The sequence below is a fragment of the Engraulis encrasicolus genome, chromosome 5 (genome assembly GCF_034702125.1).
Source record: "Engraulis encrasicolus isolate BLACKSEA-1 chromosome 5, IST_EnEncr_1.0, whole genome shotgun sequence".
NCBI classification, from domain to species: domain Eukaryota; kingdom Metazoa; phylum Chordata; class Actinopteri; order Clupeiformes; family Engraulidae; genus Engraulis; species Engraulis encrasicolus.
In genome coordinates, this window is record NC_085861.1 from 15,345,199 (window position 1) to 15,360,198 (window position 15,000).

General features: G+C 50.8%; 1 protein-coding gene across 2 annotated transcripts in view; it reads right to left on the minus strand.

Moving 5' to 3' along the window:
* Positions 1-1,208: 1,208 nt before the first annotated feature.
* LOC134449008 (teashirt homolog 1-like) overlaps positions 1,209-15,000 on the minus strand; it is a 63,398-nt gene continuing 49,606 nt past the window's right edge. For both annotated transcript variants that reach the window (XM_063198740.1, XM_063198739.1), the window contains one exon: positions 1,209-6,502. In XM_063198740.1, coding sequence (XP_063054810.1) covers positions 2,628-6,502 — 3,875 coding nt within the window. In that variant the 3' untranslated portion in view covers positions 1,209-2,627. The remainder of the gene's footprint in view (positions 6,503-15,000) is intronic.

Here is a 15,000-nt window from a genome sequence, read left to right on the forward strand (position 1 = left end):
CAAGACGCTCGGAGTCGGGAGACCAGTCACAAGTCAAGCATGAGGCCGCCTAACACAATAGGACGCTCTTATAGTTTATCACCATCATCAGTTTATGACTGCTCAGCCGTCAGACACCCCGGCTAAGGGAGATCGGACGCTCTAGCCTTCAGTCAATAAATGTGCGTTTCAGTTCGGCTCCTTTGAGAGAGAGAAAAAAGATATAGAAAATGTCATCTTGTGTAAGGCATTGGCCTTGACCAAGAAATGGCCTCATTCAATTGTTCCTCCTGATGAGGACTATGGAGTGTGTATTACACTCATGTAGCGTACGTACGCTGTAAGATATTGATTAATGTCTGAAGCAAGAATCATTGTAATGAAATCACTTAAATTATTTTTTTAGTGAGTATACATGTGTAGAAGTTTGGGTTGGGGTGCACAGCTTGTCTTGGCCACAGGTAAGGGGGTGTGTTAAGAAAAAAAGGTTAAGAACCACTGGCGTACGGCAGAGTGCCAGCAATCAGTATTTACTGTAAGTGAAATATTTTGCTTGTGTTTTGTCCAGCGATGCTTGTATTGCCTTTTCTGGTATTTACTGTGAATGACTAGACTTCTATTATGAAATGCTGTTTTTCCCTGTTAATGGATGTCTGAAAGCTTCAAGTGTGTGTGTGTGTGTGTGTGTGTGTGTGTGTGTGTGTGTGTGTGTGTGTGTGTGTGTGTGCGTGTGTGTGTGTGTGTGTGTGTGTGTGTGTGTGTGTGTGTGTGTGTGCGTGTATGTGTGTGTGTGTGTGTGTGTGTGTGTGTGTGTGTGTGTCTGTGTGTGTGTGTGTACATGTTTGAGGGAAGAAATATATACATGAGCGAAACCACACACGAAGGGAGATGTGACAAAGCAGACAACTGCAACGGCAGCAAATGTGTTTAGACAAGCATGCATATAACAATAAAACTTCTGAAGGCAGCTAGCTAGCGTTCAAATAGAACATCTCGCTCTCTACTCTCTACCATGCGATCCCAGGGGATGCGTTTTACTGGCTGGCCTGACAAATTACTATCTTTGTGCACAATTACATGACAGTGAACTTGGAATTGCCAATCATTTGGAGAGATATTAAAATGTATGCCAGACATCTTTTTTTTTGTCTTCACATTTATTTTATGTTGAAGGGTGTAACATGAAATGTACTTGTGATATTGAATAAAGACACAAAAGTGCATTATCAACTGCTTTGGGGTTTATTTTACAATTGAGAAAAATAAAATAAAAAAAGGAAAAAAAAACGGAAACAAAACAAAAAGTTATTGGCGCTAAAAAGATCTTTTTTTCCTTTTTTACAATATTGTTGATAAAACATTAAACTGTATAGTCATTGTGCATCGCTCATGTATTTTCACACCATCATCATGCATCTAACTGGATGCAAGTATAGTTATTTGTTGTCTTGTAAACCAAGCTAGGGGAGCTTTTTTTTTTTTCTTCTTCTTTCCAAAAAAGAGGGGGACATTTGTGTTTCTACATCATATAATTATATACAGGATGTTGTCCGTTTTTGTTTAGGTTTTTTGTAGATTTTCATATATAAAATGACAATATAAAAGTTAAAGAATGCACACATCTTAAAGTACAAATAACATTGAGCTGTTGCAAATGGCAAGATATGTCATGTGAGTTTTACATTTTCCATACTAACCATTATAACGGACTAATATCTTCTATGGGTTGAAATTAAAGCGGCACAATATAGAAAGATATTGTAACAAACCATACATTTTTGAAAATTACTATTAAAGTGATACTTTACATTGAAAAGAAACATTGTCTATTTTTTTTGTCTTACAACAAACTTGCATACTGTTCTGCAATGCCTTCTCACTGATTGATTTGAACCTAAAGCAGCAATGCATTAACTGTTCAGAACGTTTGGGAAAAATCCTTTTCTCAATGCAACACACAAATCATCATCTGATCACAACTTTCAGTTAATATAGTTGTTGAATGTTAAAAATAATAAAACAAGGAAAATTAGCAGGAGATCAATAAAATTAATCTGTTTTTGTCATTGAAACATTTTTTTAAAAGTTCTCTTTACAAAATTAAATCGTCTTTAAGGTGCTACTTCAGTCTTCCGGAAGGGCTTTCACTTTAGATAAACAATTCAAATTCTTCATGTCATATTTTCATGTTCCTCTTTCCAAATGAATGTTTCTTTTTTCAAATCCACAACTATAGTAACCAGTAGTCATTTTTAAAGAGCATTAATTGAATGAAAACTTGTTCAACATCACTAAAGGACATGCACAGATCAGGACAAATAGCATATAAATACATTACAAAATAAAAAACTTGGCAAAATAAAAACAAAACAAACTTGAACATAAAAAGACATGGTCCAGTCAGGCAGTTTCACAACAAAAGTAAGACTGTTTTTTTTTTAAGTTCATTCTTTTTTTCTTTTCCTTTTCATTTTTTTTTCACGGCTCAGTGTTGGCCCAGTGCAGTAAATGTGATCAATATATATTTTTAGTGCAATGAAACTGGTCAGTTTACACAGCAGAGTCTCTGGGGAGTGTTAGCTGTGTGTGGGGAGGGAGGGGGGGATAGCTGCGTCTGGCGCCCATCCTCGACGTCTCGTCGTCTCGCTTCACACCTTCTCCTGTTTCTCCAGCTTCTCTAGCGCCGTGACGAAAACTAAGTGGTCCTCCGGCGACTTGCCGTGAGTCTTACTCAGATGCAGCTTGATGGCGTGCTTGCTAACAAACGTCCGGTTGCAAAGTCTGCACTGGTAAATGGCGCCGGAGCCAGAATCGTCGTCCGCCGCCGTCGCCGCCACGGCCGCCATCATGGAGGCCAGCGGGCTCGCGTACGACGCCAGCTTGTCGCCGATCACCTTGGAGACAGCCTGCTGCTCCCGCAGGTGATCGGCCGACAGCTTGGACAGGTCCTTCAGGCTGAAGCCCAGATGCGACTCCAGGTGGGCGATGTAGGCGGCAGGAGTCCTGAACTGCGAGGCGCAGTCGCCGCAGAGGAAGACGGGCTGACACGAGTCCATGTTCTTCAGGAACTTGGTGCCGCCGGTCCTGCGCAGCTGGTACTTGACGTTGGCCAGCCAGTGGGAGATGGTGGTCATGGAGAGGCCGGTGAACTTGCAGATGTGCACCCGCTCCTGCGGCCCCAGGTCGGTCATGGCGTAGCGACCCTCCGGGGTCTCCCTGAGGCTGGAGGCGAACTGGGCCTGGAGGATGAGCAGGTGCTGCGGGTTCCAGTTGGACTGCCGGCCCTTGCGCTTACCCCCCTGCACGGAGGGCGACAGGTCGTCCAGCGCGTCCTCGAACGTGACGCTGCCTTCCACGTCCGACTTCTCCGAGATGGAGGAGGGAGTGGAGGACTTGTTGGAGGGCGTGAGGCGGCCCGTCAGGTTCTTCACCATGTCCGAGATGTCCATCAGCGCGTTCTCCCGCAGCGGCGACGACAGTCCGGAGTCCGGGAACGGGAGGCCGCACAGGCCGAGAGGCCTGTTGCTGTTGCCGTTCATGGAGCTGTTCAGAGGGATACTGGAAGTGGCGTTTCCGCTGCGCTCGTCTCCTCCTGCTCCACCACCACCGCCGCCACCACCGCTTTTGGATTTGCTTAGATCTATAGGTTGGTCGTTGCTCTCGTAGAAGAAGCGGTTGTTGACGGGGTTGTTGTCGGGCTGCTGCTTCACCTGTGTGGCGTTAGTGTTGTTGAAGACGGGTGGCTTGTCTGACACGCTGTTGCTGATCTTGAAGAGCATGGAGAGGGGGTCCGCGGCGGGGTTGATGGGCTTGGAGGCCTTGCTGAGGTGCGTGTTCATGATCGACTGCAGTGCGCTGAGTGGGTTGATGAAAGGCCTCTCCGGTGAATGGTCGGTGATGATGCCCAAGCTGTTGGTGGTGCCGTTGGTAATGGGCGACGACCTGCACGTGGTGTTGGCGTCGGGGCCGTTTTTGGCGTGGTGAGGGTGGGGGTGATGGTGATTGGTGAGAGTGGTAGTGTCGAGCGGGCTGTCTTTGGGCTCCTTCTTGCAGACCAGCTCAGCAGCCTCTGCCTTTCTGGGACTGGTGCTCCGGTTCCCTGCTGTGGGGTAGGCCATGATGGGACCGGTGCCATCCCTCTGATCCCTCTGCTCGGCTCTCTGCACGGGCGGGGACTGGGACGGAGATTTGGCAGAGGAGGACAGGGACCCGCATCGCTCCCCTCCCCCTCCCCCTCGCCCGTCGCTCACCACCCGCTCCTCTTTCTCCTTCTTCACGGCGGCGGCCTTGCCGCCGGTCATCTTCTCCACCAGCTCCTCCATGGCCGACACGTTGCTTCTGAGCGAGGGCGGGGACGAGGGGCTCCTGGGCGAGTGGATGACGGACCCTGGATCTGTCACGAAGGCCCGCATGCTGCTGCTACTGAACGCCGGTTGCATGGGAACGCTCTGAACAGATGGCGACAGTAAGGACGACGGCTTCAGCGCTCCCTGGAGCTGGTACGCTGCGTGGATGCTGGGGTAGCCCCCCCACGTGGGGGTGCCGGTTTGGGCCTTGCTGATGGCGCTGGACACGGTGTTCTCCAGGGACTTCAGAATGTCCAGGCCTCCGTTCGGAGTCTCGTCCAGGTCCTCCTCTCTGAGGTACTTGTAGGAGGACGTGGAGTCGGACTCCTTTTTCTCCACTCCTCCGCTCTTCTCGTCGTCCTTCTCCTCTTTGATTTTTCTCTCCTCGGGCTCGCTCGACTCGGTCCTCCTCTCACCCTCCATGGCCATCTCCCTCTTCCCCTCTGACCCTGTGGAGAGAGCCGGGGAGACGGGTTGAGACTTGACGGAGGGGGGAACGGGGAGTCGCGTGGTGGTCGGCGGCAAGGGAATGGACTGGAACTTCTCCTCCACCACCGGGTCAAACACCAACTGCTTCCCCTTCTTGGAGGCGGAGTTTGTGACCTTGAGGAAGTGTCCCGTGACCATCATGTGGGCCGTCAGCTGCTGCAGCGTGTCGTGGGAGCTCCCGCACTCCATGCACTTCAGGATCTGCGCCTTGCGGGCCTCGAACTGCCAAGTGTAACTCGCTCCGTTCTGGTACCCGTAGCGGTTGTTGGGAGTGACGTACGGATTAGCGGCTAGCTTCGGGTCTTTGCCTGGGTCAGCGGACGCCATGGCGCCACTGGCTGGCATAGTCTCTGGGGAGCAGGGGGAGATGAGGGAGTCCTGAAGCGCACGCTTTTTGGCTGAGGGCACCAGCTTCGTGGCCAGTGCCGGCACGGGCTCTTTGAGAGGCACTTTCTGGTAATGCTTGGTCTTGATCATGTGCACGCTGAGGTCCTGCAGGGACTCGAAGGAGTGGCCGCAGTACATGCACTTGAGCACCTTCTGCGCGTCCTCCTTGCCCTCCATCTCCATGAGCGAGCGCTTGCGCGGCTTGGACCAGCGCTTGCCGCTGTCCTCCTCCTCCTTGTCCTTGTTGTCGTCGCGGTAGTGGCCCGTCTCGTTCATGTGCACTGTGAGCCCCACCAGCGTGTCGTAGGCGGCGCTGCAGTCCTTGCACCGGAACTTGCTGGCGCCGGTGAAGACCGAGCCGTACAGCTTGTTGTTCTGGCGGTACAGCTGCACCGTGCTGAAGAGGCTGGGCTCTGGCAGTAAGTGGTACGGGGTCTGCTGGAGGGTTTTGGCCAAGGCCGCCTGATGCCAGTCGTAGGCAATGTTGCCCCCGTTGCTCGGGTTGCCCCCGGCGATGCCACCGCCGCCGTTGCCGTTAGGCTCGCCGCCGGGTACGGGTAGCGCGGTCGGCGTGGGGGTGCCATTGGAGTTGCCGTTGGCGCTGCTCGGAGGGGGGTTGACCGTAGCGCTCTTCCCGTTGTGATGGCTGCTGCTGTGACTGTGGCTGTGGCTGGTGGCGCTGCTGGCACTGCTGCTGGGGCACGTGGCGGTGGCGGCGGCGGGCTTGGTGGCGGCGAGGGCCAGCGGGGCGTTGGCTGGGGGGATGCCGCCCCTGCCGCCGGGGCTGGACGACACGGGCTTGGCCTTCATGATGTCCATGGCGATGCGCGACCAGGAGGCGTCCGAGAGTAGGTTGGCGTAGACGGCCTTCATCTGGGCCAGGCTGTCGTGAAGGGCCAGGCTGCCGCTGTTGGGGCTGCCCATGAGGGAGGAGGGGGCGCCGCCGATGGAGCCGATGGAGGTGTCCATGCGGTAGGAGGACAGGCCGCCATCCTCCTTGCCGTCCTGGCATCCGTCGTCGCGGGACGACGTGCTCTTGAGGTCGGCGAGGCGGTCGCTGGCGTCGCTGAGCGGCGAGCCGTAGCCAGCGTCCGGGTTGGTGCCGTTGCTGAGGGGGGAGCCGCGGAAGCTGCCGGAAGGGGGGCGGACCCTGAAGGCATCGGCCTCGGCTTCGTCGTCTTCCTCGTTGCACAGGAACTCCGCGTGTGCGTCCTGGCCGTCCAGCGACAGCCCGTCGTCGCGCAGGTGCTCCTCCTCGTCGAAAGGTCCGTCGCCCTTCAGATCATCCTCTGGCATGTACACTGCAGAACAGGACGAGAGGAAAAACAGGACAAAATGGCAGAGTTAGATATGAGGATCTTTTACAAAACCTAATATTCACAAAATATTCCTGAAATATTGCCTCAAAATACAGTACATACAGCATGTGAAAAATGGCAGCGTGAGACATGATAATCTCATGCAAATACTTTACACACACAACATTTCTCGAATACTGTACATTTTGAAACACAGACATGATATGTCCTTTACATAATATACTTAATATACCCAATATTCCACAACTACATGTTAAAATGTGTTACATACAGTATGTATACTGTAGACACATTGCAGTTAACATGAGCTGCAACACAGAATGATGCCATCACACATGAAAATATGCATTACATTAAAAATGCATCACATTAAATATTGCTCATTTTGAAATACGTTTTGAAATATGTTGCATATGTTGCATATGTATACTTTTTCACATGAAAGTCTTTCGGTAGCAGGAGTGAGTGAGACTGCTGATATTCAGAAAAGTAGCACCAGTTTAAAATCATTTGAGTTGATTGTGCGGAAGGTAACGGGAGCAGAACGTTGCCATGAGAAAAAAAAAAGAAAAACAATGAACACGGCGCGCTGTTTCCTGACAATGTTCTTCCAGTTGTTGAATCATTTAGCAGCAGGTTTCTGTCTGATATTCAACATCTGCACCTGTGTCAATTTTCACCGTGCACGCACAGCCTTTCAGTCTCTGCGAAGACTTTTTTAAAAGACTAAACACACACTGTGATCCTCCATCGCATCGCGCATATTTTACCCACAGCCATTAACACTCGCGTAAACACCACGACCCAAGGTCTGTACAAGGAGATAACACAACACATCGGTAACAAGTAGACGGGTGGTGGTGGGGGGGGGGGTGCGATGGGGGCGGGGAGTGAGTGAGTGAGTGAGTGAGCGAGCGATGTGAGGCGAGGCGAGGCGATGCGAGGATCTAAGAAATAGCGCATTGTGTCAATCACAACAAACATTTCATATTTAACCATGGTCAGCGCCTGGAGCTGCAATGAAATATTCATTTATGAACAAACCAACAAACAAACAAAAACGCGCCTTGAGAGTGAGTGAGCGGAGAGAGACAGATGGAGAGGCAGAGAGCAGAGGAGAGGCGATGGATGGGGGGAGAGAGGAGCGGAGAGGAGGAGAGGCGATGGATGGGGTGGGAGAGAGGAGAGGAGAGGAGAGGAGAGGAGGTGGATGGGGGGGGAGCGAAGAGGAGAAGCGAGGAGGGGAGGAGAGGAGAATAGAAGAGAGGAGAGGAGAGGAGAAGACAGGCGATGAGAGGAGACGAGAGGAGAGGAGAGGAGAAGAGGGGAGGGGAGAGGAGAGGAGAAGCGATGGATGAGCGGAGAGAGAGGAGCAGAGAGGAGAGGAGAGGAGAGGAGAGGAGGGGAGGGGAGGGCTGCACAGAAGAGAAGAGAAGAGAAGAGAGAGAAAGGGAGCGTGAGGGAAAGGGGGAAGACAGGAAAGACGGCCTCCTTAGTTCTCCCTTTATCTCCTTCCTCCACGGTGAGATGTGTGTCCTAGATGCCAGTATCATTCTCTACTGATGGAACAGATGTGCTGTCAGCTTCAAACAGCACGCTAAGCTGTCATATCATAATCTAAGTGGACATAATACCTGATGTATGTATGCTGGCACCATTTGCTGCTATGCTGCCTGAGAAGAGAAGAGATACAGACCTGGGCAAAAGCAGCAAGGCTACAGTAGAAGCAGCTGCAACGAGGTGTAGTGTGCGTGTTGTGTAGTGTGGTGTAGTGTAGTGTAGTGTAGTGTAATGTAATGTAGTGTGTGTGTGCACGAATGTGTGCATTTATGCATATATATGTACATGTGTGTGTGTAGTGTAGTGTGTGTAGTGTGTGTGTGTGCACAAATGTGTGGAATTATGTGTATGTCTTTGCCCCCAAGTGTGTGTCTTTGTGGCAGACTGTATCGTGGTAAATGTTTGCCCCGTTTCTATCGGCTGTTTTTCATGGTTGGTTGGTAGTACTGATCACTGCACTGTATGTACGGCAGAGCCGGGTAACACACAGATGGCTACACAAAGGATGGTGAGGAGGAAAGCATTCCTCACTAGACTACATCTATATCCCTCACTAGTAACAACGCCAACATTGAAACTGAGAAAAATGCCTTCAAAGCCTTGGTATTAGGTTGAATATTGTAGTTACTGCAAATTTGACATAGCAATATCTCTAAATCGGGACACATTTGGACCATAAGGCTTTGTCACAAGATAAAGGAGGTGTCATGAAGACCATTTTCAGTCTAAACTTTTTTTTTTTTTTTTAAATGTGTAGTTACTGCACTTTGCCTTTGTAGAGCAGGGGTGAATTTCTCAAAACCAAAGTTGCTGACTACATTAGCTACTTTGTTGTTTTCAATGCATTTTCCCATTGGCAACTACTGAAGTTGCTAACAGGCTAACAACTTCTCTTTTGAGAAACTCACCCCAGTATTGTTTTTGCTGCTCTACCTGGCACACTATACGTGGAACGGCTGCACACATCAACAACAGGAGCCCGAGCTTGTTTTATTTAGGACACTTCCTGAAGGATAACGTATTCATGAGGGCAGTATGTTAGTGTTGCAATCCATACCAGCTGACTGCTCTATCAGTACACAGTATCAGTCTACAGTATTTTTAGTTTTGCCCACTAATCCTATGGCCTTTCCGCTTTGTCGATGAAAGGCGCCGTCCACCACATCATAGAAAGGCAGGAAATGAATTAAAATCATCACCTCACACGCTCATAGCTTTATGTTTTCATGGATTGTCAAAGGTTTACAAATACTGCTGTACTACCCATAGTGTGTCCATGCATTTCATACCCAGATTTTATCGTCCTCCGTTCATACATGGTGGAAAACCACAAAACCTCACAAAATACTGGGGGCTGGACACATTTTCTTCCCACCATGCTGCGTTCTTTTGTGCTTGGAACTTAACGCCAAGGACTGGAGTACATTCAGTCAAATGTCTACCATGTCTCTCGCTCTCTCTCTCTCTCTCTCTCTCTTTGCACCTCAATTTCAGGCCACGCTTTTTTTTTGCATGACCTGCTAGACTCCTCTCTTGTCAAAACTACCTGAAAACATTCCATTGCCGTGGCAACAACCAGCCTATCTATGCAGACAATAGGCAGCATCCCCGGCAAGGAGTACGAGCACGGAGCACATAGCCGAACAAAAGCACTGATGGAACAGGGACCCGAGAAGACGTACCGGGCAAATGTACTAGAGAGATGGAGGTGGTGGAGGGAGGGTGGAGGAGGCTGAGGATGGTGCAGAAACGAGAGAGAGAGAGAGAGAGAGAGAGAGAGAGAGAGAGAGAGAGAGAGAGAGAGAGAGAGAGAGAGAGAGAGAGAGAGAGAGAGAGAGAGGTGGAGGGTGGGGATGGTGCAGGGACAAGAGAGAGAAAAAAGAGGGGGAGAGGTGGAGAGAGAGAGAGGTGGAGGGTGGTGGGGATGGAGAGAAGGATTGAGTGTGTTGCTGCTAGAAGATGGAAGGGCTACTAGTAGGAAGGTATGGGAGTGATACGCTACTGGACAGCTAGGGAAGAGGGGGAAGAGGGTTGTGGAGAGGAAGGAGAGAGGAGGGAGAGAGGAGGGTGAGGTGGAGAGGAGGGAGAGAGAGGAGGGAGAGAGGAGGGAGAGAGGAGAGAGGAGAGGAGGGAAAGAGGAGGGTGAGGTGGAGAGGAGGGAGAGAGGAGGGTGAGGTGGAGAGGAGGGAGAGAGGAGGGTGAGGTGGAGAGGAAGGAGAGAGGAGGGAGAGAGGAGGGAGAGAGGAGGGAGAGAGGTGGGAGAGGTGGAGAGGAGGGAGAGAGGAGAGAGAGAGGAGGGAGAAGAGGGTGAGGTGGAGAGGAAGGAGAGAGGAGGGAGAGAGGAGGGTGAGGTGGAGAGGAGGGAGAGAGGAGAGAGAGAGGAGGGAGAAGAGGGTGAGGTGAATAGGAGGGGAGGTGGAGGGGAGGGAAAGAGAAGGGCTAGGTGGAGGTGGAGGGTGCTGGTGGTGGTGCTGCTGGTGGTGTGGTGGGATAGGGGTGGGCGGTGTGTGTAGCTAGGTGGTGGTGGTGTGGTAGCAGAATGGGGTGGGCGGTGTGTGTGTAGCTATCTGCGTGCTGTCCTGCCCATCATGTCAGCTTGGTGGAGCTGAGAGGGGGAGAATAAGGCAAGAGAGGGAGATAGAGAGGAGAGGGAGTGAAAGATATATGTACATAGAGGGAGAGAGATGGAGGGAGAAAGACAGAGATGGAGATGGAGAGAGAGAGAGAGACAGAGACAGAGAGACAGACAGACACAGAGAGAGGGGGGGGCGGGAAGAGAGAGAGAGAGAGAGAGAGAGAGAGGGAGAGAGAGAGAGAGAGTGAGTGTGTGTGTGTGTGTGTGTGTGTGTGTGTGTGTGTGTGTGTGTGTGTGTGTGTGTGTGTGTGTGTGATGTCTGAGAGTAGGACCATCTGCGCTGGGTGGCGAAAAAGCTCCTGTCACTTCCGCTGCCGGACACCCGGCGTTCAGCCCTACGACAGGAGACAGCGGTGCACACGCAGCCACACGCAGCTACACGCCTCTTCCTGTCACTCGCAGACGCCCGTTAAACCGACACGCCACACCATGCCACGCCACGCCACGTCACGCCAGGTCAGGCTACGGCACGCAAAGATGGCCAGCCACATCCCATCCGCCAGCCACCCCGTGCGTTCATGGCCGGCACTTTTTTGACATCTTAACGACAAAACATGTCCGCTTTTAAAACAGGCCATCCGTCTGACGTCGAGACGTAGTAAGAGCAAAGGCTGCACGTTTTATTTTGTTGGTTTCATTTCACATTTGATCCCTTTTATTGTTTTATTTTTTTTAACTCTTAAAGGCCTTCCAAAAAATCGGTTAAGATTTTTTTTTTTTTTTTGGTGAAGGGCAATGCTGTCACTGGCCACTTAGTGTGTGGATAGCAGACTGACAGGTCCAGGGGAGAGGCTGTATTCTATAATTAATGAGACTGACAAGCTTCTGTGCTTCTCAATGGGAGGACATACACCAACCGCGTGGGCTCCCTGTATGATGTTACACTGTCTTACACACACACACACACGAGCGCACAAGCACACACACACACACACACACACACACACACACACACACACACACACACACACACACACACACACAAACACACACACACGTGTGGAGGCAGGCACACATGCACACACACAGATGCGCGCACACACACATGCACGCATTCACACACACACACACACACACACACACACACACACACACACACACACACACACTTTCTTTATCCAAATGATGATACGCCACTGGAAACTCTAGAAAGACTGCCTTAATTTTCTCCCCAAAACCACACGGTCACAATATTGGCTTCTGAATATATCCCATTTCCTGCTAGATACTTGACCATCTCCATCTTCTTTTTTTCCTTTTTTTTCTCTTCATCACCCTCTCATTCCTCTTCCCTCCCCTGTTTTCCCCCCTCCCTTTTTTCGCTACTATCTTTTTTTTCTGCACAAGTCAGCTGGTTGTTAAATCAATAAAACTCTCTGTCAAGCTCACAGTGCCTTGCCATTTGGCTGCTGTCAAACCCAAACAAACTAGATAAGATATCCGGTCGAAAAGCTGGGGACACCAGTGAGAGAGAGAGAGAGAGAGAGAGAGAGAGAGAGAGAGAGAGAGAGAGAGAGAGCATTAACAGAGTGACAGAGCATGTGGAAGAGAAAGAGAGGATGAGACCACACAGAGGATCCCCCCCCCCTCTCTCGCTCTCTCTCTCGCTCTCTCTCTCGCCCTCTCTCGCCCTCTCTCTCGCCCTCTCTCTCTCTCTGTCTCTCTCCCTCCTTCCTTCCCTCCCACCTCACTCCCCCTCTTGTCGTCCTCTCCCCGGCCTTATTTATTTCCCCGCATTTCTTTATGTATTTGATGTGATTTTGGGAAAGAGAGGGCAATCACCACAGTCATTTGCAGCACTAATGCCCAATCCGGGCCCCCTTCACTCATGTCATTTAGACAAGGAGAGGAGCGGAGAGGAGCGGAGAGCAGAGGAGAGGAGCGGGGCGGGGAGGAACGGGTCGGGGAAGAGGAGTGTGGGGATGGTGGTGGAGGCCCACGCAACACACAAACCCATTGCTTGTTTCACTTCCCCTCTCTCTCTCTCTCTACACACACACACACACACACACACAAACACACACACACAGACACACACACACACACACACTTCACAGTCTCAACGGAGCGCGGCCGTAGCCGGTGGGGGCCGTTTAACGGACGTTTTAATGGGAATGCGCACGGCACGGCACGGAGAGAGACAGAGAGAGAGAGAGCCCCCTCTCTCCACACCCCCCACCCCTCTCCTCTCCTCCCCCTCTCCTCTCCTCTTGTCTTCCTCTTGTCTTCCCCCTAGATTCTGTTTGTCACCCGGCTCTCCATTGCACGGCCCCTGTGCCTGATGGCTTTGGACAGCAGCTGATCAAAGAGCCATTGCTTGACCTGTGCGCTGTGGCAGAACGGATGGAGAGAGAATGAGGGCATGATAGAGAGGGAGGGAGGGAGCGAGAGAGAGAGAGAAAGAGAAAGAGAGCGAGAGAGAGAGAGAGAGAGAGTGTGTGAGTGAGGAAGGAGTGAGATAGGGGGACAGGAGGAGATGAGAGGAGAATAAAGGCAGTGGAAGGAGAGAAGAGGGGATGGAAGAGGGGAGAGGAGAGGATGTGAGAAGAGAAGAGAGAAGAAGAGAAGAGAAGAGAAGAGAAGAGAAGAGAAGAGAAGAGAAGAGAAGAGAAGAGAAGAGAAGAGAAGAGAGGAGAATGGGAGAGGGGGCAAGTGGAGGGGCGATGAGGCGAGGGGGAGAGGAGAGGAGAGGGGACGGGGAGGGACACACGAGGGCTGTAAATAAAATGACATTATTATTTCCTCTGTCCCGTCATGTAGAAAAGCCAATTATGGTAATGCAGCTGCCTGCGTGTCAGAGGGGATGCTGGGATGGGTTCCTCACACACACACGCACACACACACACACACACACACACACACACACACACACACACACACACACACACACACACACACACACACACACACACACACACACACACACACACACACACACACACAAACACACACAGGGGATGCTGGGATGGGTTTCTTCAGAGCCGCCCGCCTAACAGTAAGAGAGTGTGATCCGCCAGCAACATGCCCGACCCTCTCCAGTCAGTGAGACACACACACGCGCACGCACGCACGCACGCACACACACACACACACATGCGCGCACACACACACACACACACAGAACATCCTCACATACATATGCACACACAAATCTTCAAATATACACACTCGTTTTCTCTTTCTCTCTTCCTCTCTCTCTCTCTCTCTCACTCTCTCTGTCACACACACACACACACACTCACACTCACACACAGACACAGACACACACACACACACACACACACACACACACACACACACACACACACACACACACACACACATGCAAAGCCAGCGAGCAGAGTAGAGGGGGCCTGGCTAGCCTGGCCATCAATCTCCCCCAGTGTGCCGCACCTCTCAGCAGAGCAGCACCGTATAGTATACATTCCCATGCCTGTTATCCAAATGTGAAGTGTCCGAGATATAAATATCTATTAAATGTGTTGCTGCACTGACAGCATCTCTCTGGATTTGTTTGGATTAGTGATGGAATGTTAAACTAGCCTGGTCCTGACCATCCCATAGTACTACCATTTCAGTACGGAGCCAATCTTTTGGCGGAAGTACGTACATAGGATGGCGCGCGAGGCTAATGTTAACCCTTTTTTTTAGTTTCACGCAAGTAATGGTCTTGTCTTTTACTGCACCGTGTGTCGTCTCCAGGCCTTGTAGTACTGTAGTCCTTTTCTGCTTTGGTTGTCGTTTTTATTCTTTTTATTCATTTATTTTTTATTTTTTATGATAAAGTTGTCTGTTCTGCACTTTGACAATTTAAAAAAAAAAAGGTAAATATGATGAGGGTAGAACTCAGGAGGCGTTGGGGTTGTTTTTGCCGTTGGAGCCATCTCCATTTAGATTACTTTGACTTTGCAGGAGGGACAGAAGAGACGAGACGAGAGGAGACGAGGAGAGAGAAGGCGAGGCGAGAGAAGGCGAGGCGAGAGGAGGCGAGGAGAGAGGAGGCGAGCGAATGTACGAATGTGCGTCATCTATTCTCCAGTCATCAATATGCAGGTGTGGAGCCGAGGGGACTTTGGTTTTGAAAATTACAGCTTCACTGTCATTTTCCCTGCGTAAGCTCTATCTATCTATCCCCCCCTCTCTCTCTCTCTCTCTCTCACCTTTCTCTCTCTTTCTGTGTCTTCCCCTGTTCCCTGCTTGTGTCCTACTCTTTCTCCCTCTCCCTCCCTCTATCAAATCCTCTTTTCTCTCTCTCTTCTGCCCTGTCTTCCTCTCTCCACCACCC